This window comes from Orycteropus afer, unplaced genomic scaffold (genome assembly GCF_000298275.1).
Source record: "Orycteropus afer afer isolate SDZICR_OR568_19922 unplaced genomic scaffold, OryAfe1.0 scaffold00214, whole genome shotgun sequence".
Classification (NCBI taxonomy): domain Eukaryota; kingdom Metazoa; phylum Chordata; class Mammalia; order Tubulidentata; family Orycteropodidae; genus Orycteropus; species Orycteropus afer.
Window position 1 is genome coordinate 4,776,985 of NW_006921801.1, and position 22,766 is coordinate 4,799,750.

The following is a 22,766-nucleotide window of genomic DNA, read 5'->3' on the forward strand; positions in this document are numbered from 1 at the left end:
ACTACAGGTACATATGAGTTGTTTTAGATAATCTTGTACATCTTCAATAAGGGAAAAGCTGGTTTTTTTTTTTTTTTCCCCTCAAGATAAAAAGGAGAGGTGCTATATGGTAATTTAATTGTTCTTAGAACTTCCATGAGCTGTAGGGGTAGATGTCTTTAGGCCTTTGTTCCTAATTTGTGACAAACCTCAACTTTTCTTTTTTTGAAGTCTTCCTTCTCATTCTCTATTTCCCCACTCTACCTTCTTCTCAAAAAAAAAAAAAAAAAAAAGAGCTGCCCTCCCTTTTCTTAAAAAGAATGAAGATGACTTTTGTTCTTATATTTTCTAGTGTACTTTTTGTTCCTAGTTATTTACTTTCCCTTGTCTCACATTTACCTGTCTTTTAAGTGTATTTTTGACCCTATCAGAAAACTTCATTACTCAGGTTTCCTTAACTGAGGAATAAGTTTGAGGAGTCCTCTAGAGGAAGGATGATGATTTTAATTGCTGACACTTCATGAGTGTGTCTCTAAGCGTGAGCGTGCTTCTAACGTATGTTAACTTATTCTTCAAAACTAGTAAACCAAAAGGGAAGAACATACTCAGCATTTCTCAAGCTGAGAGAACAATAACCCTGTGAATTTGTAGATGGTATTATTGTTGTTGTTGTTATTCCCATTTTATAAGCAGGGGACATGTCCAAGAGGTAATAGAACTTGCCCTTAGATCACATCTCTAGTTATGATCCCAGAGGCCATCCCCTTAATCATTGCTTTTTTATTCCTAATCCAGGCATTCTGTGCTCTCATCCCTTTTGTCACTTCCTTTCTCATCATTCTGTCTAATCCCTTGTTGATCCCTCATACCATCTTTCCTGACTTTTTTTTTTTTTAATTTATTTTTTTATTGTGATTTGGGTGAAGATTTACAGAGCAAATTCACTTTCCATACAGCACTTTACATATACTTTGTCTCATGACATTGACCACAGTTTACCACAATGCAACAGCTCCCCTCCCACTTCCTCCGCATAGTTACCTCTTCCCTGTGTCCATCCCTCCATGGACTCCTGCCCCCTAAGCTGTCTCCCTGTGCATAGGCAGCCCTTCTTCCTCAATGATTGTTCTCTCCAAGGAGTGTATCTACCTCAGGTAAATGTTCAGCTCATATGCCTGTCTTCTGTTTGGCTGGAAACCACAGGTGTGGGTTCAATTCCAGATCTGAAAGGCAGCTAGGGGCCATAGTCTCAGTGGTTCCACCAGGCTCTATCGGACCAGCAAACCTGGTCCCCCCGCCCTTTTTTTTTTCTCTCCAAATGATTTTGAGTTTTGTTCCACATTGTTCTCCCTCTTTATCAAGGATCTGCTACATAGATCCCCTTCCAAGTGGATGCCAGTGGTTGCTGGGCACCATCTAGTTGTTCTGTCTTCTGACTTTTTTTAAAGTTGATGCTTGGTTTGTCGATAGTGAATTGGGGAGATTTATGGGTATGTGTGTTGTATGCATGTGTTTTTCCTATTTCTTTTGACAAATTCTTATATGACACAGTTGTCTTTTGTTTCTAAAAGACAAAAGTAATTTGATCAGTGGGCATACAGTACTGTTAAAGTATAAGAGTTAATGTTCCACATAAAAATTGGCTTTTATTTGTGTTCCTTACAGTTGACTAACAGATGGATCAGGATTTTATTTCTACAGTGTGTTTAATAGCACTACATAGTTTAACATACCAGTGGGCTGTATAGACTTTCTGATTAACTCTTCATCTTGTTTTATTAGTCAATGCAACGATTGCTGATACTTCTCAATTTTCTCCTCAACTTTTTATTTTGAAAAATTTCCACACACGAAAGTCAAAATATAGTACAACATCTATAAACCTTTCAACTAGATTTAAAAACTGTTAACATGTTGCCTTAGTTGCTTTGTCTCTTTCTAGGTATGTCTATACATATTTTATTATGTGAAACCATTTGGAAGTTTCAGATAATACTTTTTATCCCAAAATACTTCAGGATGTAGCTCCTGAGAACACTAATATTCTCTTACAAATCCTAGTAGCGTTATCACATCCAAAATAGTAAAATAATAGTTTTATAATATTATTTGATATTCTATATTCAAATTTCCTCAATTATACCAAAAAGTCTTTTTTTTTACTATTGTGTTCCTAACAAGGGTCCATTCAAAATTCACACTTTGCTTTTGGTTAAGTCTCTTTAGTGTCTCTAACTGCTTTTGAAGTTTAATTTCTTATGTCATTTTATCTACCTTGGAAAGCTTTATATGTCTCCAGAAAATCCAGGTCTGAAGCTTAGATTATTTATTCCCAGTTAGAGTTGTAAATTCCAGTCACCTTCTCTTCACTATTATCACCTTAACTTCACATTCACTGACTAGAACTGGAAAAAAAAAAAAAAAACAGATATAGAATGTTGTTCTTTTAAATGTTTTCTCTCAAGATTAAAACAATCTCTACATTATTCTGAGTTTGGGGTCACATTGTTTCTTAGGACTCTTGAGAATTTTTTTATGTTTTTGATTACCATTAGTATAATTGCTTTGAGCTTAGTTGAAAAAGGGCCTTACTAGACCAAATAGAGTATGTGCTTTTTGGTATTTGACAAATGTCTTCTGATTGTCTTTTGTGGCTTTGTTTTAAAATGAATGTAATTCTTTCTGATTTTTTACAGAGTGAAGTAATTGGGCAACTGTTCATTCAAGGATAACAGAAGGCATTGTATTATATATTGCCAAATTAAAGCCTTATTTATGTTTTCACCCTTTCTACTTTGTCAGAAACACTGAACAGAGTTTTGTCTTTTCTAATCCTTGTTAGACTACTGATTTAAAGAGAGAAAAATAAAAAATAAAAAAAGCCAACTCTGTAGACACCTTCAGAGTTTAGTTTTATAATAAAAACTGTTTGAATAATTAGACCTTTACATTCCTGAAGATAAAATAAACATGTAATCTTTTATCTTATTTTGCTCAATAAAATTGTTCAGAAGATCAAAAGTCGTAAAGACAATGTAAAATTTAACATTTTAATACTGATGTTGTATACTGCTTTACTTGACATTTTGGGGAGGGAATAACTGCCCCTCACTTCAATTCAAAAAAACACTTTTGGTTGGTAATGAATCAGTTTTTGTAATGGTGCCAGCAAATAAAGGGATGCTTATTTGCACATCCAGACGAGTTGTGGGATGACATGAAGGACATCATACATGAAGACAACCAAACGTCATTAAAAAGACCAGAAAGGAAGAAAAGACTAAAATGGGTGTCAGAAGAGACTCTGAAACTTGCTCTTGAACATTCTCTACAGAGAATGGAAGAAATGATGAAGTAAAAGAGCTGAGCAGAAGATTTCAAAGGGCGACTTGTGAAGACAAAGTAAAGGATTATATGAAATCTGCAAAAACCTGGAGTTAGCAAACCAAAAGGGAAGAACATGCTCAGCATTTCTCAAGCTGAGAGAACTGAAAAAATTCAAGCCTTGAGTTGTAATATTGAAGGATTCTGTGGGCAAAAAAGCAGAGAATACCAGAAAGATACTTATCTGTGTTTTATTGACTGTGCAAAGGAATTCAACTCTATGGAGCATAATAAACTGGATAATACTGCAAAGCATGGAAATTTCATAACACTTAATTGTGCTCATGAGGAACCTGTACATAGAGCAAGAGACATTCAGACAGAACAAAGAGGATACTACATGGTTTAAAATCAGGAAGGGTGTACATTAGATTTGTATCCTTTCACCATACCTATTCAGTCTGTATGTTGAGCACATAATCCAAGAAGCTGCACTATATGAAGAAGAATGCAGCATCAGAATTGGAGGAAGACTCATTAACAAACTGTGATATGCAGATAAATCACAGACTACAGCCTTCAGTATGGATTACATGTCAACATAGAGAAAACAAAAATTCTCACAACTGGACCAATAAGCAATATCATGGTAAAAATGTGAAGAAAAGATTGGAATTTTGTTTTACTTGGATCTACAGTTGAACCCTATGGAAGTAGCAGTCAAGAAATTAAGTGATGTTTTACATTAAGTGAGTCTGCTGCGAAAGGTCTCTTTAAAGCAAAGATGTCATTATGAGGACTAATACATGCTTCACCTAAGCCATGATATTTTGAGTTGCCTTATATGCACATGAAAACAGGACAAGGAATAGGAAGAATGAAGAAAAATTGATACCTTTACATTTAATTTAGTTTAAATTGTTGGTGAAGAATATTGAATATACCATAAACTGCCAGAAAAGAGCAAGACCCCATTGAGATAAATTAACACAGTGGCTGCAACAACGGGCTCACGCAGCGCTGATCGCGAGAGTGGCACAGGACCAGGCAGTGTTTCGTTCTGTTGTATGTAGGGTCACTGTGAACCAGAACTGACTTGAGGGCACCTAACAAGAAAAACAACATTGAAACTTTTTCTAGTTTTCATTGAATTTTTACAGATTTCATTAACAATGCAGTTACAAATAATTTGAAACGCAATTTTTTGGGGGTTGAAAACATACCCAACAAAACATACCCTTTCACCAATTTTTGTATGTTACAGTTCATTGAGAATGTTTCCATATTTCACATTGTGTCACCATTCTCACTATCTCTGCCCTGTCACTTCACCACCATTAGTGTACTCTCTGCCCCTTAAAATTCTCATCTGTGGTTTAGAGTTAACTTTTATGTTTTCAATTTCATATAGGCAATTCTTCAGTAGGGCACAATGCTCAAGTCAGACATTACTTATTGAGCTAAATTCTTGTTTAAAGATAACTTCATGGGATGGTTTTGGCTCAAGCTTCACAAGTTGTAACTAGGCAATAGATTTGGGGGTCCCTCAGCCTCAATGTGTCTAGTAAGTCTTATTTCCAGTAAGAATTTGAAGTAGAACACAATTACTAATTGTAAACCATCAAATAAGGTAAGAAAGATTGATTACACAACTTCTCTAATTGGAGCTCAAGGTCTTACCTGTGGTTCTGTGTAATTTAAACTGCCCATGGGGGCTGTGGTTTAGAGAAAGGACTTGGGTAAGCACTTAAGGTATCACACTTACCTCCCTGAGTTCAGATGAACTCTATTTTACTGTTACTTTTTAAAATAATCAACTTTTTAGTTCCCTGTTTTGTCGGACACTTTAGACAATTTACACGTATTATCCTTTTTTTGTTGAAGAAAGTTTTGTTTTTCAATAATTTGGTGAAAGCATCAAGCTTCTTCACATACTAAATAAGCATTGACAGATATCGGTGTTTATCAGTATTAAACACCAGGTAGGCCACAATGTGGTCTCCTTGCTGTTTCTTGAACATTCCAGTCATGCTTCCACTTAAGGGCCTTTGCATCTTATATTATGTCTGCTTAGATCTCTCTCCTTTCAGGCTTGCTTCCTACCCATCTTGAAATCTGCTTAAATATAACCTTTCTCATGAGGTCTTTTCTGACTATCCACTCCCTTTTCCTATCACTCCCACCTTCTCTATCCAGCTACCCTGCTTTATTTTTGTATACAGTACGAATAGTCGTCTTTGTACTTGGTTTCTCCCTGTCCCTTCATTAGAAAGTAAGCTTCACAAGGGCAGGAATCGTCTCTTGTTCTTTGCTCTGCCCTTAGCCTTGAGAAAGTATCTCACACTTATTGTTCATTCAGATACTCAAATTATTTTTTTTAATAGCTTAAGGATTATTTAAAGCATTGCTTCCCTAGTTTTTTTCTCCTCAGAGAACATACCCGAAATAGTATTTCTAAGGTGTACAGAGGTAAATTGAAGAGGTTACCAATGGCTACTGGTAATGGACTGTGATTCAGACTACCTTTGGCCTTGCCTGACATCATTAATTGGGAAATTGATCTAAAGGACCCATCCTGTACGTCAGCTTCTTCCTCTCACCTTTCTCCTTTAAAGATGATCTTGTCTGCCGTTTGAGGAAAGTGAACCAATCTCTTTCCATCTTACAACCTCTTGCCCCTCTTTATTCACAGCTGATTTCCACAAGAAAATTGTGCTGTTGTACTATTCTTCCAACCTTTCTGTATATTTGAATTTTTAGAAAATAAAAATCACAAAGGTTTCTCAGGGCTCAGTTCAGTCACCTACCAATTTGTGTCCTCTCCTTCACCATCCCAACCAAACACTTATTTGTCTCTAAGTGGCAGGAAGCTCACAACATAGCCTACTGAGTTTGGGGCTATTATAACTGTCAATGGTTATATTAAATCACTGTATTTAAAATTGTGTACCTGACTTGCATTAATTTGTCCTACTTCCTGACTCCACAATCACATCTGAAAGGTTTACGAGATTCCTATTCAGTGATTCTTCAAATATCCATGATCCCTTGAGTCCACTCCCTTTTAGGTTAACTATTGCCAGTTCATTAGGGAATGATGGAAGGCCAAACTGGCCTACTAGTCCTAACTGTACCCACTTGTCCTCTGTATCCCAGTGTATTATAAGCAGATCGTTGGGAGAGGAAGGGGCATCAAGAGAGAGAGAGTCTCTTGTTAGCTGTCTCCAGTGACTCTTGCCCCTGCCATGGTCCCCTGAGCTAAGAAAAACTCAGATTGCAAAGAACATACAGAAGGGGAGAATGACATCTGTAGTAGAGCAGCAAACTTTAATTTACATTATTTTAAAAAATACATTTTATTGAAATAGAGTTTATGTACAGTAAAATGGAGCATAGTGCCTAAGGCACTTGACTGCTAACCAGAAGGCTGGTGGTTCAAACCCACCAGCCACTGAAGGTTGGGCAATCTACTTTGTAGTGAAACCACCTCAGAAACCCAAGGAAGGGTAGCTATGAATCGGGTCCGACTTGATGGCACGTAACAACAAAGCGACATGGGTCAATGAATCTTTTTTTTTTTTTTGGCAGTGTTTCCTCCTGTCCCCTCCCACTGCTGGTAACCAACAAAGTTTCTTTTCATATATAAAACTTTTCTTGACTTTTTACAATAATGAACTAATAACTATATTTGTCCTTCTTTCACTCAGCATAAGAGCAGCAAACCTTGATCTGCAAAAGTATGGAAAAGATGTTGGGAGAAGCTGGGGAATGACTCTTACCTAGGTTGTACCCTTGAATTTCGTATGGCAAAACTAGTAACTATCTCAGAAGACATTGTGTAAAGAATTTAGCCTTAAGTTGTCTTGCAAGTGTTTCACCCTGGCAAGAGGCTGTGTAGTGTACAGCTGTGAGCAGTAGCCGTATTCCTCACAGAGTTGCACCAGGGTCACATTTTCCTCATTTTGCATCTCAGGACGGAGACTGCTTCTGGACACCTGCCACTCATGGGATCTGCCCTCAATGGCATGCATGGGAGAAACTACCAGGAGAGAACTGCAGTTGAATCTTCAGTTAAATAAAGGGGTGTTTGTCTCTTGACCCTATTCATTTTCTGGGTTCTAAGAGAAGGGTGAGCCAGGGAGGAGTTACAGAACAGACGATTCCTTGTTGCTACTAAACCATTAGCTGAGCCTGGGTTGGGGGAGATGGGAGATGAGTTCCTAAACTGGACTGGCCTGGACTTCTGTTGGCTGAAATTACAGAAGACCTATATAGCATCTGTTCAAGAGAGAGACTCCACAGCACATGGTTGAAAGCCGTGGTTGGGAAAGACAGGACTTCAGACGCTTCTATAAATAGGGTGGCAGGTTTTCTAGCGCTGCTTGATCCACTTGTGTTTTCCTAAAAAGAATGAAAATGGGCCGCTTTAGATTCATTGACGAATTCTCTATGACAGCTAACATATCGCTTACGTCATGCCAGGTATTTTTAAGCACTTTACTTACATTAACATATTTAATCCTCACTATGATTCATTGAGGGTATTCTTTTGAGGCCCAGGGAGGACAATCAGCTTGTCCAAGGTCTCACGGCTACTAAGAATGGGGTCCAGGAATCCAAACTAAGCTGTCTGGCCTGATTTCCTTTAGTCTCATATATGTGCTATTCTCCTCTGAAGGAAAGTTGGGCAATCTACTTCCATAGTGATACTGCCTCAGACACACATAACAACAACAACATATGAGCTATTACCTTAAAAATTATGGTTTTATCCTCACATGTTCCTAATGTTAGTGTGTCGCCTTTCATTAATTTACTTCCATAGTGATACCGCCTCGGAAACCCAAGGAGGGGTCACTATGAGTTGGGTCTGACTCGACGGCACATAACAACAACAACAACATACTTTCCAAGGGATCGTCTGCCTCTGAGTCTCACAAGTGTGGTCTGTAGACCCCTAGGCGTCCCTGAGGCATTTTCCAGTACGCAAGGGCCAAACTTTTTATAATACTAAGATACTTTACTTTTTCAGTGTGTTGACATCTGCACTAATGGTGCAAAAACAGTAGTGGGTGAAACTGGCGTGTCCGCAAGAATCAAAGCAGTGACACCAAATAGTATAAGAAGTTACTGTATTTCCACCACTGCTCACTCCCAGTGGAAGCAATGTCAGATTCACTGAAGAGTGCCCTTTCTAATGAGATGAGTGGTAGTGTTAATGTATGTGATTTTGGGGTATGTATAATAGGTCAGCATTTCAAAGATCTGCAAAACTCACTGAACCAATATTCTCCAGTCTACAATGTATCAAAACCATGCATAGCTAAAAGATCCATTCAAAGTCCAAGATAAACTAGTGGATTTTAATGTAACAGTGCTGAAAGTTCATTGATAGGGTTTCAGACTGCACGTTGCAAGTTAAGTAATGATCATATGTTGGGTTTTCCTGTAGTGTCAAAGAATATCCACAATCCTGAGAAATAGGTACTATTTTTTTTTTTTTTTTCCAAAAATGTATGTGTTAGGCCAAATTTTCTTCATATACTTCAATCAGAACAGACTGGATGCAGAAGCAGTTGTCTTCTATTACAGCCACCAACCCAAACCCATTGCCATCAAGCTGACTCCGACTTAGCGACCCTATAGGACAGGGTAGAACTATCTTCATAGGGTTTCCAAGGCTATAAACCTTTAGGGAAGTAGACTGTCACATCTTTCTCCCATGAAGCAGCTGTTGTATTCAAACGGCAGAACTTTCAGTTAGCTGAGCGCTTAACCACTGTGTCACCAGGGTTCCTACTAAGGAGCCACCTATTAAAGAGAGATGAAAACATGCAGGGGGTTGCCACTCACTAGACTTTTTTGACTTTAGGAAATAAAGTTATATTTTATGAAAACGTGTTAAAGCATTAATAAATGAGTATTTTAAATTTTGTGGTTTTAATTTTTGATATATTGAATATTGATAGAGAAAACCTTTCAAGAGCATAAAGGAATCCTGAGGCCAAGAATTTGAGAGCCACTGGTCTAGTGGGTTGTTATTTCCAACAGTTTCTTAACTGTGTTGGACAATTTATCAGCACTTTTTTGTTGTATTTTATACTTAATTCGCATATGGTTTATCATTTTTGTTTGTTTGTTTCCTTTTACTTGCTTTGGATTTCTTTGGTTGCTCTTTGCCAACTTGTCCTTAAATTTAATTCATTTATTTTTCAATTCTTGTTTTCTGATAAATTCAGGCTATAAATTTCCACCTGAATTTTGCACTCCACAGATTTTGATATATGGGAATATTGTCTTTCTGTTGCTAATTTTTTTTAGAAATCATGAGTATTTCAGATATGTAGAGAAGCACAAAAAAATAATAGAAAAATACCTGTGTACCCTCCACTTAGTTATCAAATATTAACATTTTGTCCTACTTGCTTGAACATTTAAAAATAAAACAGGTATAGCTGATGTATCTTGTACACCCCTCCCTGATCTCATTTTCCTCCCTCTCCAGAGGCAGCTGCTGTGCTGAAGTTGATGTTTATCATTTAATTCCATGCTATACAATTAATACATATGCATGGATCCATAAATAAAACATAGTACTGTTTTGCATATGTTTTCAAACTTTATATACATCATTCTGCCATTTGCTCAATATTAGCTTTAAAATTTATACATGCAGATATTTTTAATTCATTTTAACTGTGACTATGCCACAATTTAGTTTTACATTCTGCCAAGGGACATTTAAGTTGTCATCAACATAACTTGTAAATACTGTATGTAACTTCCATTTTGATTTCCTTTAAGCTAAGAGTTACTTTGAAGTGTGTTTTCATATTGTTCATAATAGCAGATTTTGAAAGTATTGTCTAATATTTTCATATTGGTCAGCAAATATAACCTGTATGACACCAATTTTCTAGAATCTGTAAAGACTTAAGACGACGAAAATTCTAAACCGTAAAACCCAAGCAAACTTATTAGCTTTAGTTTAGAATTAAAAATGAGGTTATTGGCAAGAAAGCTAAGCTTTAAGCTTTGGAAGCAAAGGATTTTATTACATGAAGTCGTTTCAATTTTATTACTGTACCAGGCTGGTTATTACCCTCTTCATTTGGAAAATGAGAGGGGATTGAGGACTGTTTATATTCTGTTGATCTCAGGAATAGAGGCAAACAGAGTCAAAACAGGTGGAGAAAGGTCTTACTTATGTTTATGTGAGCATTGTCTTGTGTTTGTTAGGAGTTTATGAATTCTGAGTATCTCTTGAGGTTTTCAGTACAAAATTCTTGAGATTTCATTCATTGCCAAGTACAAAGTTCCTGTTTATCTGTCGAATGCAGTATTCATATCAAAATATTTTAAATGCAGTATTGTTAATTTAATCCATAGACTATACTGCTTATTTATGTTGGTAAACCGTCTCAGAAAGTTCATCTCCATCTAAATCATGCAGGCATTTCAGACTCGTGTGTACCAGCTGTCCAAGTAAAATAAAAGGAGGCTCTAGCAGAGTCTAACCTAAATGCAGCAGTGAATTTTCTTTAACAATCTTGCGAAATGCATGGTCAGTATTTGTAAACGTCCTCAGTGATTGAAAATAACATCTGTTTTTCATTTGACAAATTTAAGCTTATTAACTGATATCTTCTCTTGGTTCCCACTGCATTTCTGACTTAGTAGGTTTAGGGCGGGACTCAATAACTTGCATTTCTAACAAGTGCCCAAATGATTGCTGCTGATTGAAAATGACTGCATGTGGTTTCCAATTTGCTTGTCTGTCTTTGTAGTTTCTTCCATTGCTCGTCAAATGAGAGCTCTTGTTTTCAAGCATTGCTAGATATTTACTAATTACATTCATATAATTTCTATCGCTGCTTTTGTTGTTAGGTGCTGCCAAGTCAGCTCTGACTCATAGTGACCATATATACAAGAGAACAAACACTGTCCAGTTCTGTGCCATCCTCAAAGTTGTTACGTTTGAGCCCGGTGCTGCAGACACTGTGTCAATCCATCTCATTGAGGGTCTTCCTCTACCAAGTATGATGTCCTTCTCTTTGGGACTGGTCCCTCCCGATAACATGTCCAAAGTACACGAGATGCAGTCTCGCCATCCTCGCTTCCGAGGAGTTTTCTGGCTATGCCTCTTTCAAGACTTCTGCAGCTTCCACAGATTTGGAGAGGGAGGGAGTTTGCAGCATGTGCCGTCTACCACCGTGAAAACAGAATTCTCCCAAAATCTAAAAAAGGTAATGTGTTAGTTGGTGGCTTTCTTCATGTTCCAGGTGTTCCTTGATATTTCCTGGTTATACTATAAAAGTATCTTTTTTTTAATTAAGCATTTTTCCTCTTTGATGAATTTCTTTGTTGCTCACTCCTCTAAAGCTTGAATGTGCCTCCACCAGAACAAGTCCCCTCAGCAACTGGCTTTTCTCTCCATTGAAGTTGGTTCTGAATTTAGGTGTCATGTGAGAGTTAATAACTAACATAAATTTATGTTCCAGACTAGCACGAGTCTGAGTACTTTATATACATTCTCTCATTTCATCTCTATAGCAAGCCTGTAGGCAGGAAGGGCGTCCTTGGGTGGTATGTATGGTTGGTGTGCTTGACTGCTAACTGGAAGTTTGGAGGTTTGAGTTCACCCAGAGGCTTGTGGGACAACAGGCCTGGTGATCTACTTCTGAGCAATCAGCCACTGAACCTATGGAGCACAGTTCTACTGTGACGCATGTGGGGTCCCCATGAGTTGGAATTGACTTGATGGGGACTGGTTTGGATAAGGCAGCAGGAAAGAACATTAGTAGCTCTATGTGGCTGTTGTGAAAGTAAAGTGGGGTGACAGTGAATTACTAGGAAGAAGAATACTAGGCCATAGAAATTCAACAGACATTAACTTTTATTATTATTGTAGCAAATAAAAACAAAGACTACAGAGAATATCAGTAGAAAGATCAATCCGTTCCAGACATAGTGGTGGGGTCTGAATTGGTGAGAGAAAACTAGAAGGAGTCCAAGGGTGACTTCTGGTTTGCTTATGAAGGGAAGAGATGTATGTGTCGACAACACAGGAGTACTGGTGTCTGCCTGCTCCCTTGGGCCCACCATGTCCCACATGGTTATCTCTGCAGAATCCTGTGACTTGATTGCTGGAGTAGCCCTGCTTGGGAAGGATGATCTGTGCAAAATACAGGTGGCTCACCCTGTTGGACTCCTCCTAGGATTGAGTTGTGTCTTGGCATTTTGGTTTATGATCCAATCTTGATAATTTAACTGGTTTGAATTTGTTCCTTATTGCCTCTTTGGCTTCAGGGCAAGAAATGAAAATCTTTAGTCTGATCTTGGAGGAAAAAACAAAACAATAAACAAAGGAAACCAAGCCCAAGATTTTGAACCTGCAGAGATTGCGTCAAAGTACTTGCATTCCACATCTTGAAATGTCTTTGTCTCCTCACCCCCACCCTGTATGCTTTACTCTATTTCTTAATGGCAGAATCTTCATCTAATTCCTTGACCATCCACTATTTATAGATGAGAAACCAAGATAAAGCAAGATTGTATCTTGTTTCAGATGACATATAGAATTCGCTGAGAGTAGAAGTTATTATGCTAAGGTTTTCAGGCTAGCTATAGCCATGAATCTGATGTTTGTCAAATGGCTGTGCATGTAGGCTTTGGAGGGAAAAATGAACGTGCAATTCATCCCAAGAAAGATTTTTAGGAGCATGGGTAATGGCAAAGAAAACTCCATGAATGGTTGCATTCTTGCCCTGTGCAGATGAAACCTCCACACACCCCTATTGGAATTACTAGAATGAGCACAATTTTGATTTCAATGTGGGATCATTACTCTTCATGCCAGGAAGCAAATAAATGGCAGGTTCAATGACAACCATTTTAATGACAGCCATCTTATTTTATTTGAAGTGTTTGAGTGTTTGGTGTCTTAAACATAAATTAACCTGATGGTGATCAAAGCAAATAGGCACATCTTAGTGATGTTAACATGCTCATAGCCATAGCTTTCTGCTATTGCAATAGCCAGACCTAAACAGTGAGGTCAGAACTTTAAAAACAGTATTAAATACAGAGCAGAATGAAGTTGAAATCCTTAAGAGCTTAGATGTGCCCTCTCTAATTCCCTAAGAGTCCATTTGATGAATTCAAATGTTTTTTCAGCCAGTCTAATGAGACTACATTTTAAATGCTTTTATGGAGATGGCAGAAGGAGACAGTTTGCAGCATTCTGAATGAACCTGGGAGGGAATTCACCGGCTGGTGAAGGAGAGTGGCAGAATTAGGGATGGACAATGTTTTACATACCATAACGGAAGTAATTCCTTTCCCTAAGTGGTTGTAGGGAGCTCTGCTGGAATAGTGCCTAAGGTATTTGCTAACCAGAAGGCTGGCAGTTCGAACCAGCCACTCCTTGGAAGGAAGATTGGACAATCTATTGACTCGACAGCAGTGAGTTTTTTTTTTTTTTTTTTTTTTTTTAGGCTTTTTTCTTTTTTTTTTTTTTTTTTTTTTTTTTTTTGGTGAACACATGCAGAGGAGACCATGGTTAATTCATAATTCACTTTATAATTTATTTTCTCCTTTCCTTCTTCTTTCTCTCCATAGATGCTGGACCTCTGTTTACTTAAGGACTGAGAGCTTACTAAAAACTCTGGTAGCATAGTGGCTAAGGCACTTGACTGCTGACCAGAAGGCTGGCTGTTCAAACCCACCAGCCACTCCTCAGAAGGAAGGTTGGGCAATCTACTTCCGTAGTGATACTGCCTCGGAAACCCAAGGAGGGGTCGCTATGAGTCAGGGCCAACTCGACGGCAAATAACAACAACAACAACAATGGTTACTGAGTCTTCATCACCAGCAGACCCCCCCCTCTTTCTCCCCCCTCACAAAACCTCTGGTCCTCGTAGCTTAGAGGAATCCAGCATTTCTCACAGTCCTTGTTCTTTCTCCTAGACAACCCCCCACCCATCTCTTCTCTTTGCGTTGTTGACTCTGTGTTGGAACCATCTCCCTTTCCCTCTCAAGGAGAGTCCTCTCCAATTATGTCATAAAAGTCAATGAGAACAGATATGCTGACACTTAGTAGATAGACACTTGGATTCTTATTGGAGTAAACATAAACCACTGTATTTTAAAAATACTCTCTTCTATAGATGGTATTCCCCAGTAGCTACTATGTCATTATGATTCCAAGGAAAAAAGGAGGGAAAAGGATACCTCAGCAAGGAGAAGAGTAAGACACAGGTGACGTTCTAGCTGATAGGAAGAAGAGGAAAAGGGAGTCCTTTTAGAACTGTGGAGTACAGGCAAGAGTGTCCCTTGCCTCACTCCTTACTCTACTGTGGCTAAGTCACGTGGAGATGAAAATGATTTTGGAGGTATCAATCCCATTGCACAGATGAGGAAGTGGAGGCCAGGGAGGTTATGCTGGTTGCCCAATGTCATAGACTAAGCGCAAGTGCTGGGAATTTACCTAGTCTTGTTGACTCTGAAGACTTTTTTCTTTTCCGGAGGAAATAGATGTGTAAACATATATTACAATGTGATAGAGCATATCTGTTTCCTATGGCTCCTTTAACAAATTACCAAGTTTAAAACAATAGAAATTTATTCTCTCACAGTTCTGGAGGCCAGAAGTCTGAAATTGAGGTGTTGGCAGGACTGTGCTCTCTGACGACTCTAAGGGACAGTCCATTCCTTGCCTCTTCTAGCTTCAGGCAGCTCTAGGTATTCCTAGTGTGTGGCCACTCACTCCAATCTCAGCCTCTTTTTTCACATGACTTTCTCTTCCATGTTCCTGTTTTATCCTTCTGTCTCTTATAAAGAAGATACTTCTCATTAGATTTAGGGGCCATGCAGGTAATCCAGGATGATCTCATCTTAATATCCTTAATTACATTTGCAAAGACCCTCTTTTCAAATAAGGCCAGATTCTGTGGATTAGGATGTGGACTTACTTTTTTTGAGCCACCACTCCATCCAATACAGTTACAGACATCTATGGGAGCATGGGGTGTAGGGGTGAGAGACAGCCCCTGGGAGCCTAAGGGATGGCTTCATAGAGGTGTGACATTTAAGGAGAACTATGAGGATGAGGAGGTTTCAGCAGGCAGATAGTAGAGAAGAGCCATGGTGCTGAGGCATGTAACTGATTGATGGAGTTGGGAGCCTGGAAAGAGGGTAAGATGGCTGGGCATAAGGACGTGGAGGTGGATACAGCTGGGAGGGCAGGTGGGCTCTGTGCCTGGTTCAGTAATTGGCATGGTGGCCTGTAAGGAATGAAGAACTTAGGGATTTGGAGGAGAGTGGTGATATAACTGTTGGGTACTCAAAGGCACAGTTTTCTTTATGGTTTAGTGCTTTGCACATACTATTCTTTTTTTTTTTTTTGCCTGGAACACCCACCCCCAGAGTCAGGTTAAACACCACATTTGCTCTGAAATCTTCCTGACCACATTCCTGGTTACCCCAAAGCCTGACCTTCTTCCTTGCTGCTTCCCACTGTGAGGCTGAAAAGTCAAATTCTTTGCAGCTAAGGATAGCCATGTATCCTGGACCTGGGCTGTGAGACCCAAGTAGACACCTACAGGGAGGCTCCTGGGGCAGCAAAAGCTCTCTTGATTATACACACAAAACACATGAACTTGTTCAGCGTTTTTGCTTTTCTCCTTTTCCTGCCTTGAACACAGAAAATGATGGCTGAAGAGATGCAGTAGGCATCCTGTGACCATGAAGAAAGGGCCAAAGGAATTGAACTGCAACTACTCACCTCCAGACTTTTGGGGCTGGAAGAAAAACAAGCATCAACTTTATTTAAACCACTGTAGTATTTTGCAGCCCAAATTAGTCCTAACTTACACACCACACTAGGCAGAATGTAGTAGACCTTCCTGTGGTTTCCATGGCGTGCCTTGATGTTATTTCATCCTATTACCACTAACTATTTATTATTTTTGGTTTGCCTGTCTGACTTCCTCAATATTGTGTGGCAACTTCAGAGTCTAGTACAATGCCTGGTACATAATAGCTGCTTAGTAGTAATACTTTGTTTAGGGAGCTCTGGTGGTGTAGTGCCTAAGGCATTTGACTGCTAACCAGAAGGCTGGCAGTTCAAACCCACTAGCCTCTTTGTTAATGAATAAATGAATGAATGTGGTCGTGAGGAGGATGGCGTGGAGGAGGATATGTTAGTAGTAGGGAAGTGGGTGCAGAGGCTGTTGCAGTGAGAATTCACAAGGGAGATGATGAGAGCCTGACCTAAACCAGGGCCAGTGCAGCCAAGAGGAAGGGGTTAAGTCAGGAGATACTCAGGAAGCAGAAAGGTCAGTACCTGGTGAGGAGTTGGGTGAGTGAAGTGAGGGAGAAGAAGGGCTCATGGAGGGCTCTAAGATCTTTCATGTGTAGTGGTTTTGGGTATTGGCTTCACCATCTGCTAGCTCTGTGGTTTTGAGCAAGCTACTTAAACATATCGATGCCTTGAGTCACGTCACCTGAAAAACAGGAAGAACAGTAATATATACTTCATAGGTGTGTTGTGAGGAGGAAATGACTTAGTACATGTAAATTGCTCATAACAGTACCAGGCACATAGTAAATGCTCAGTGTTGTTAGTAGCCTTGACTCATGGTGAACCCATGTACAATGGTATGAAACACTGCCCAGTCCGGCACCATGCCCATGATTGGTTGTAAATCGGACTATTGTGATCCGTAGGGTTTTCATTGGCTGATCTTTAGATGTAGATTGCCAGGTCTTTCTTCCTAATCTATCTTAGGCTGGAAGCTCTGGTGAAAACTATTTAGCATCAAAGCAACATGCAAGGCTTCACTGGCAGATGAAGTGACTGCACATGAGGTGCATTGGCTGGGAATTGAACTTGGGTCTCTGTGTGGAAGAAGAGAATCTACCACTGAACCAGCGACAAAACCAAACCTGTTGTCACTGAGTCAATTCTAACTCATAGTGACCCTATAGGATGGAGTAGAACTGCCCTATATTGTTTGTTTCCAAGGCTGACATCTTTATTGAAGCAGATTGCCACATCTTCTGGACTGGCAACCTTTCAGTTAACAGGTGAGCAGTTAACCGTTGAGCCACATGGGCTCCTTACTGAACCATGACTGCCTCTCTAAATGCTCAACACATGTTATCAGTTATTGTCACTGTGGTCATTGTCATCATCATCAATATTGGGGCAGGAGAGCAAGAAACGGGGGAGGGGGAAGTTGTTGCGAGAGAGGAAGATGAGAATGAATGGGAAAGGGGAGCTAAGAGGAGTGGAGAGGAAGAATCTGGGCTCTAGCAGAGTGGTTTTAGGATGCTAAACTTTCTTGGTCTTTATTCCCTGGAAAGAAAGATTTTATTTAAAGTGGGACTGAAAGTCGCTTAATGAGCTCAAGAGGAATGGGATTAAGGACAATTTGCTTTTATTCAAGATGTGTGTCAACAGGCTATGCTGCTTTGATTATTGTTTTAAACATGTCCCAGGAGGTTTGGGGTAAGAAGAGTTGAGATGCTCATTTTTAATATGAAGAACTGTAAGCCATTCTGGGGCACAGGAGGCATCTCAGGAGAGCTGTACCTAACAGATTTCTGAAACAATGAATGAAGCCCAACAGCAGGAATGGCCCAGAGGCCCACTGTGAGGGCTGTTGGCCTGGAAACAGCGGAGCATGCTGCACGATTAGCTGGGTGAAACGGTAGAGCAGAAAAACACAGTCCAGCTGCTGCAACCAGGGGCCTTCAGTGAGCTTACTCGGGGACAGTGACAAAAGCTCTCACCTACTGCCTGCCTATGAAGGGCAAGTGTTTTCCATATGTTACCTTAATCCTCTTAATTTCACTATAAAATTGGGATATGACTGTGCCCATTTTAAGGATGAGAAAACTGAGGACTACAGAGAGAAGTAATATTCCCAAAGTCAACCAGGAACAGGCAGAGCCAGGAAGCCAACCTGTGTGGCCACCACACTCTGTCCTAGCTTTCCAGTTCCAGCTGTCGTTGAGCCCGCTCCGACTCCTGGCGACCCCATGTGTGTCGGACTAGAACTGTGCTTCACGGTGTTTCAGTGGGTGATTTTCGGGAGCAAATCTTCAGGCCTTTCTTCTGAGGCGACTCTGAGTGGACTTGAACCCCCAACGTTTCATTTAGCTGCCAAGCACATTAACTGTTTGCACCACCCAGGGACTTCTGAAACTTGGTTACTCACGTTTTTACTGTGTTGCAGCTCCTGACAATGCTGCTTAAAATTTTTATCGTACAGAGGTTTGGTCTCTGTGTTACAGGGGCTGCTTTTCAGCTCCTTCTCAGTCTGGAGGTTTACTTTCTATCAGAAGAAGCAGAGTATAAACCCTTCATCTCAATTAAACCAGAGGCAGAAGATGAGAAGCCAGAGACATGCAGTTGCAGCGCAGAGAGGAAACCCCCCCATGTATGTGTACCTCCATGTGGTGGGAAAGTGAGAAAAGCCCCTTTCCCTTCAGCACGCAGCACATGAAGACTATATTTACAGTAATATCTGGATTTGGAGCAGATGTTAGTCATTCTTTGCAATTAGTGAAAACGCCAGTACCACTTGCCATCAGATTGACTCATGGTGATCCCATGTGTATTACAGTGTTTTCAATGGCTGGTATTTTGCAAGTAGATTGCCAGGCCTTTCTTAATGCACAGCTTGCCTTGTAAATTCTGCCTTAGCCAGGTGTGATAGTTGAAGTTGTGCGTCAACTTGGCTGGGCCGTGGTCTTGAGTGGCTGGGCAGCTGGATGTGGTTGTAATCACCTCCATGGTGGAATCTGCCATGAGCAGCTAATTTTGCCTTCGAGGTGTGGCCTGCTTCCAGTACACATGGAGAAGCTTTGAGAAAGGTCTCTAGCTTTTTGGTATCTTTTGGATCCTATGTTTGGCTGAGTCTTCATTTCCTGAACTTGAACCAGTGGCCTGCCATGTTGCCTACCAGTCTTGGGATTGTTCTTGGCCTTGAACCAGTGATCTGCTGTGTTGTCTGCTGCTATTGGGATTATGCCATTTCACCTGTTGACCTTGGGTTTGTTAGCCTCAGTAGCCAGCAGCTCCAGGGTGCTTGGAACAAGAGGCAGAGTTGAAGCCCAAGGTCAAGGAGCCTTCACCCAGCTCCTAGAGCTGGCACTGAATTCAGGCTTCCGGCCTCCTAAACTGTAAATAAATAGACATAAATTCCTGTTTCTTAAAGCCATCCACTTGTGTATTTCTGTTAGAGCAGCACTAGAGAACCAAGATGCCAGGCTTGTACTTAACTGAATGTGCTACTTTTTAAGGTGACAGTTTTTACTAATAGTGATATTAGCTGCCTGTTAGGATCACCACCTGCAGGTGATCAGGCTTTGATTTCAAATTATAGTTCTGCCTTCAAGCTGCGTGGCCCTGGGTAAGTGACCTTAACTTTTAATACCCCAATTTTTGCATCTGTCAGAGGGATAATGGTACTTTCCTTGTAGTGTCTTTGTGAAGAGCAAAGGCTAAAGACCGCTCAAGCACCTAACAGAGTACCTGGCACTCACGAAGTGCTCAGTGAGTGCTCTCATCTCCCAGAGCAAGAGTGGTAACTTCTTGAGCCTGCATCCTTCATTCACCATCACCTAACACTTGGGGGTGGTGCCACTTAGGGTTTTTCAAGACATGTGAGTAAAACTCTTCAGTTTAATCTAACAGACAGTTTTGAGCACAGTGATGGTGCAAATATGATGCAAAAACACAGTAAAATAGGCCTCTGAGTGAGTGAGTGAGTGAGTGAGCCTGAGTGTCCCTGGCTCCTGGGGGTGGAACCTGTAGGGTGGGTTCTTGGCTGGCTGCAGGTCTGTCTGCCCTTGGTGTGGGTTTGCAGGGCCAGTGGGGAACTCAGAAGTAGATGAGACTGGTTGAGCATCCCTTTGCCCTTTCAGGGATGGGGCACAACTTCTCTAACCTCCCCGCAGAGATACATGCACGGGCTTCTTGTGCAGCCCATGGCTTGTGCCCCAGAGCAGGAAGTCTGCAAAGAATCTTTTTCACTACACAATAAAAGATTTTCTGGTCTCTGTGACCTAGAGGTGTCAAGGGTGGTATTTTCTTCTCCAGTGGAGTGATAGGAAGGAGGCAACTGGGAAAAAGAGTTTATGTAATTCTTGATTCCCCTCTTTACTTCCTCCCTTCTCATTATCTCATAAGAACACCCAGGGAACTGATAGACTCTAGACTACTCCGTGAAGTGGAGACAGAGGTCAGCACCTGTTATGCAGGGCTGTCTAGGTGATTCCTGGTTGTGTCAAAGGTGTTTGCTCCAGAACAAGCTGTTTGCTCTTCCTCCTGACATCTGCTAAGCCCAGGTGGGGAGCTATTTTTGATACCAGCTTCAGGAATTGCTTGCCACCATCTCCATGCAGAGCTCATAAGCCTATAATTGCTCTGTCCCGTGTGTGTGTGTCTGTGTCTGTGTGTGCTGTGTGTGTGCGTGTGTGCATGTATGTATGCACAGGCACAGGTGTGTGCTTCTTAAGCTTGCTCAGATTAATATGTCTACTTTGGGGTTGTAAAGAGCCCCCAGCTGATTTTTCTGCCATTCGTCATGACCGCTGGTTCCTCTCTATTCACCTGGGGGTATGGTCTTTGAGGAGAACTTGTTCTGAGGAGAAACCTTGACTGATATGCTTCTTTTGTTGCGCTGAGCTCTCCAGGTGCCTGAGACAGACATGCTTGTCAGAACTGAGGAAGTGTCAGCAAAGGTCCCTCTGCTGTTTTGCCCATGGCTCTGAGCTTCGAGACCAAAGCTGGTGTGGGAAGAGAAGATTCTTGTAAAGCCAAGGTTTTTCTTTTTTGGAAATTAACTGTAAGATACATCATAATAAATCAGGCCAAAAAAAGAAAATACCTGGAAAATAAGGAAAGCACACATCTAAGTAGTGACAGAACCATGTTTTGCTGTTAGACATAAGGAAGAATTGCCTCCCAGCAGGTTCAAAACCAGTTGCAGTCAAGTTGACTCTAATTCATGGTAAGCCCATGTGTGTCACCGAAGAACTGTGCTCCACAGCTTTTCTTTTGAAGGGGCAAAATGGGGATTGAGCAAGAACTGACAAAAAAGGAGACATGGAGGCGGGGCCCCTCCACTTCCAGGGCCTCGTCATTCTTTTCTTCCATTCTGTTCTTTTTACTGGAGAGTCTGCCAGATAGTAACAAGGTCCAAGTTGGTACTAACAGATTGTTTTCTTCTATATGAAGCCTGGCTCTTTCATGGACTGGCTGTCTCCTGTCAGTCACTCTAGTTCTCTGTGGCCTCAGAGACAGAGGAGGCAAGGGGTTGTGACCATCCAAGACTCTGGTCAGCTCACATGGCTCCAGGAATGTCAACCGTGGCTGGGTCTCAAGCTTAGCACAGCACACCGTTTTCTAGGTGTTGTGGTCTGTGGAGCACTGGGCAGGGATTCTGCCTCTGATGTATAGCATTATGTTGTTGTTGTTGTTGTTATGTGCCGTCGAGTCGGCCCCGACTCATAGCGACCCGTCCTTGGGTTTCCGAGGCAGTATCACTACGGAAGTAGGATTGCCCAACCTTCCTTCCGAGGAGTGGCTGGTGGGTTTGAACCGCCAGCCATCTGATTAGCAGGCAAGTGTCTTAGCCACTATGCTACCAGAGCTCCCAACAGTAGGCTGAAATACTCTCTTTGAAACACCACTTTTAAAGGCTTTTTTTTTTTTTTTTTTTTTTTTTTTTTAAATACACACATACCTCTAGCAGGATGGCACCTGTTCCTTAGTGGCATAGTTTGCACTTGACTAGTAACCTAAAGGTTGGCCGTTCAGATCCACCCAGCAGCACCACAGAAAGAAAGGCCTCAGTGATTTACTGCTTCTGTAAAGATTAGAGTGAAGCAAACTCCATGGAGCCATTCTCCTGCGACACATGGGCTGGCCTGAGTCAGAACTGACTCAGCGACAACGGGTCTGCTTTTGATTTAGGAGGATGACATGCTGAGTTGTTGCAGTTGCTTCAATTTTTTAAACTCTGAAAACTCCTTGTAAAGGCCAGCACTATGCTAGCCATTGGGGACTCTAAGATCAATAAGGTGCCATTCTTTCCTTCACAATGCTTATGGTTTAGAAGGGGAGGGAAAAAAAAAAAAAAAACAACAAACAAAACACACAACAAACCTAACCCCGGTCAGCTAGGGCAGCATGTCTACTGAAATGTAGATAAAAATTGGTTCCAACAACCCGGTGGGTCCTCCCTCTGTCCTTACAGGGCTTTCGGTGGTGGCGGCGGGGTGGGGGTGTTAGGTATCTTCTAGTCCCCGGGGTTGGCTAAGGTGCTGCTCTCCTGAACATCTGTTCTCACTCGTGTCACCCCCTGGGAGATGGGGCTGCTCTGAGCAGACCCACATGCCTTGTCTTCTGATCAAAGCACACTCCTCACAACATTCCTAATTTTTCAGAG

General features: G+C 40.9%; 1 protein-coding gene across 1 annotated transcript in view; it reads left to right on the plus strand.

Annotated features, from left to right (window-relative positions):
* Nucleotides 1-22,766, plus strand: part of KTN1 (kinectin 1) — a 143,428-nt gene that overhangs the window by 112,890 nt on the left and 7,772 nt on the right. The window contains exons 43-44 of the mRNA XM_007948366.2: nt 18,604-18,749; nt 19,615-19,724. Of these exons, the coding sequence (XP_007946557.1) occupies nt 18,604-18,749; nt 19,615-19,724 (256 nt within the window). The remainder of the gene's footprint in view (nt 1-18,603; nt 18,750-19,614; nt 19,725-22,766) is intronic.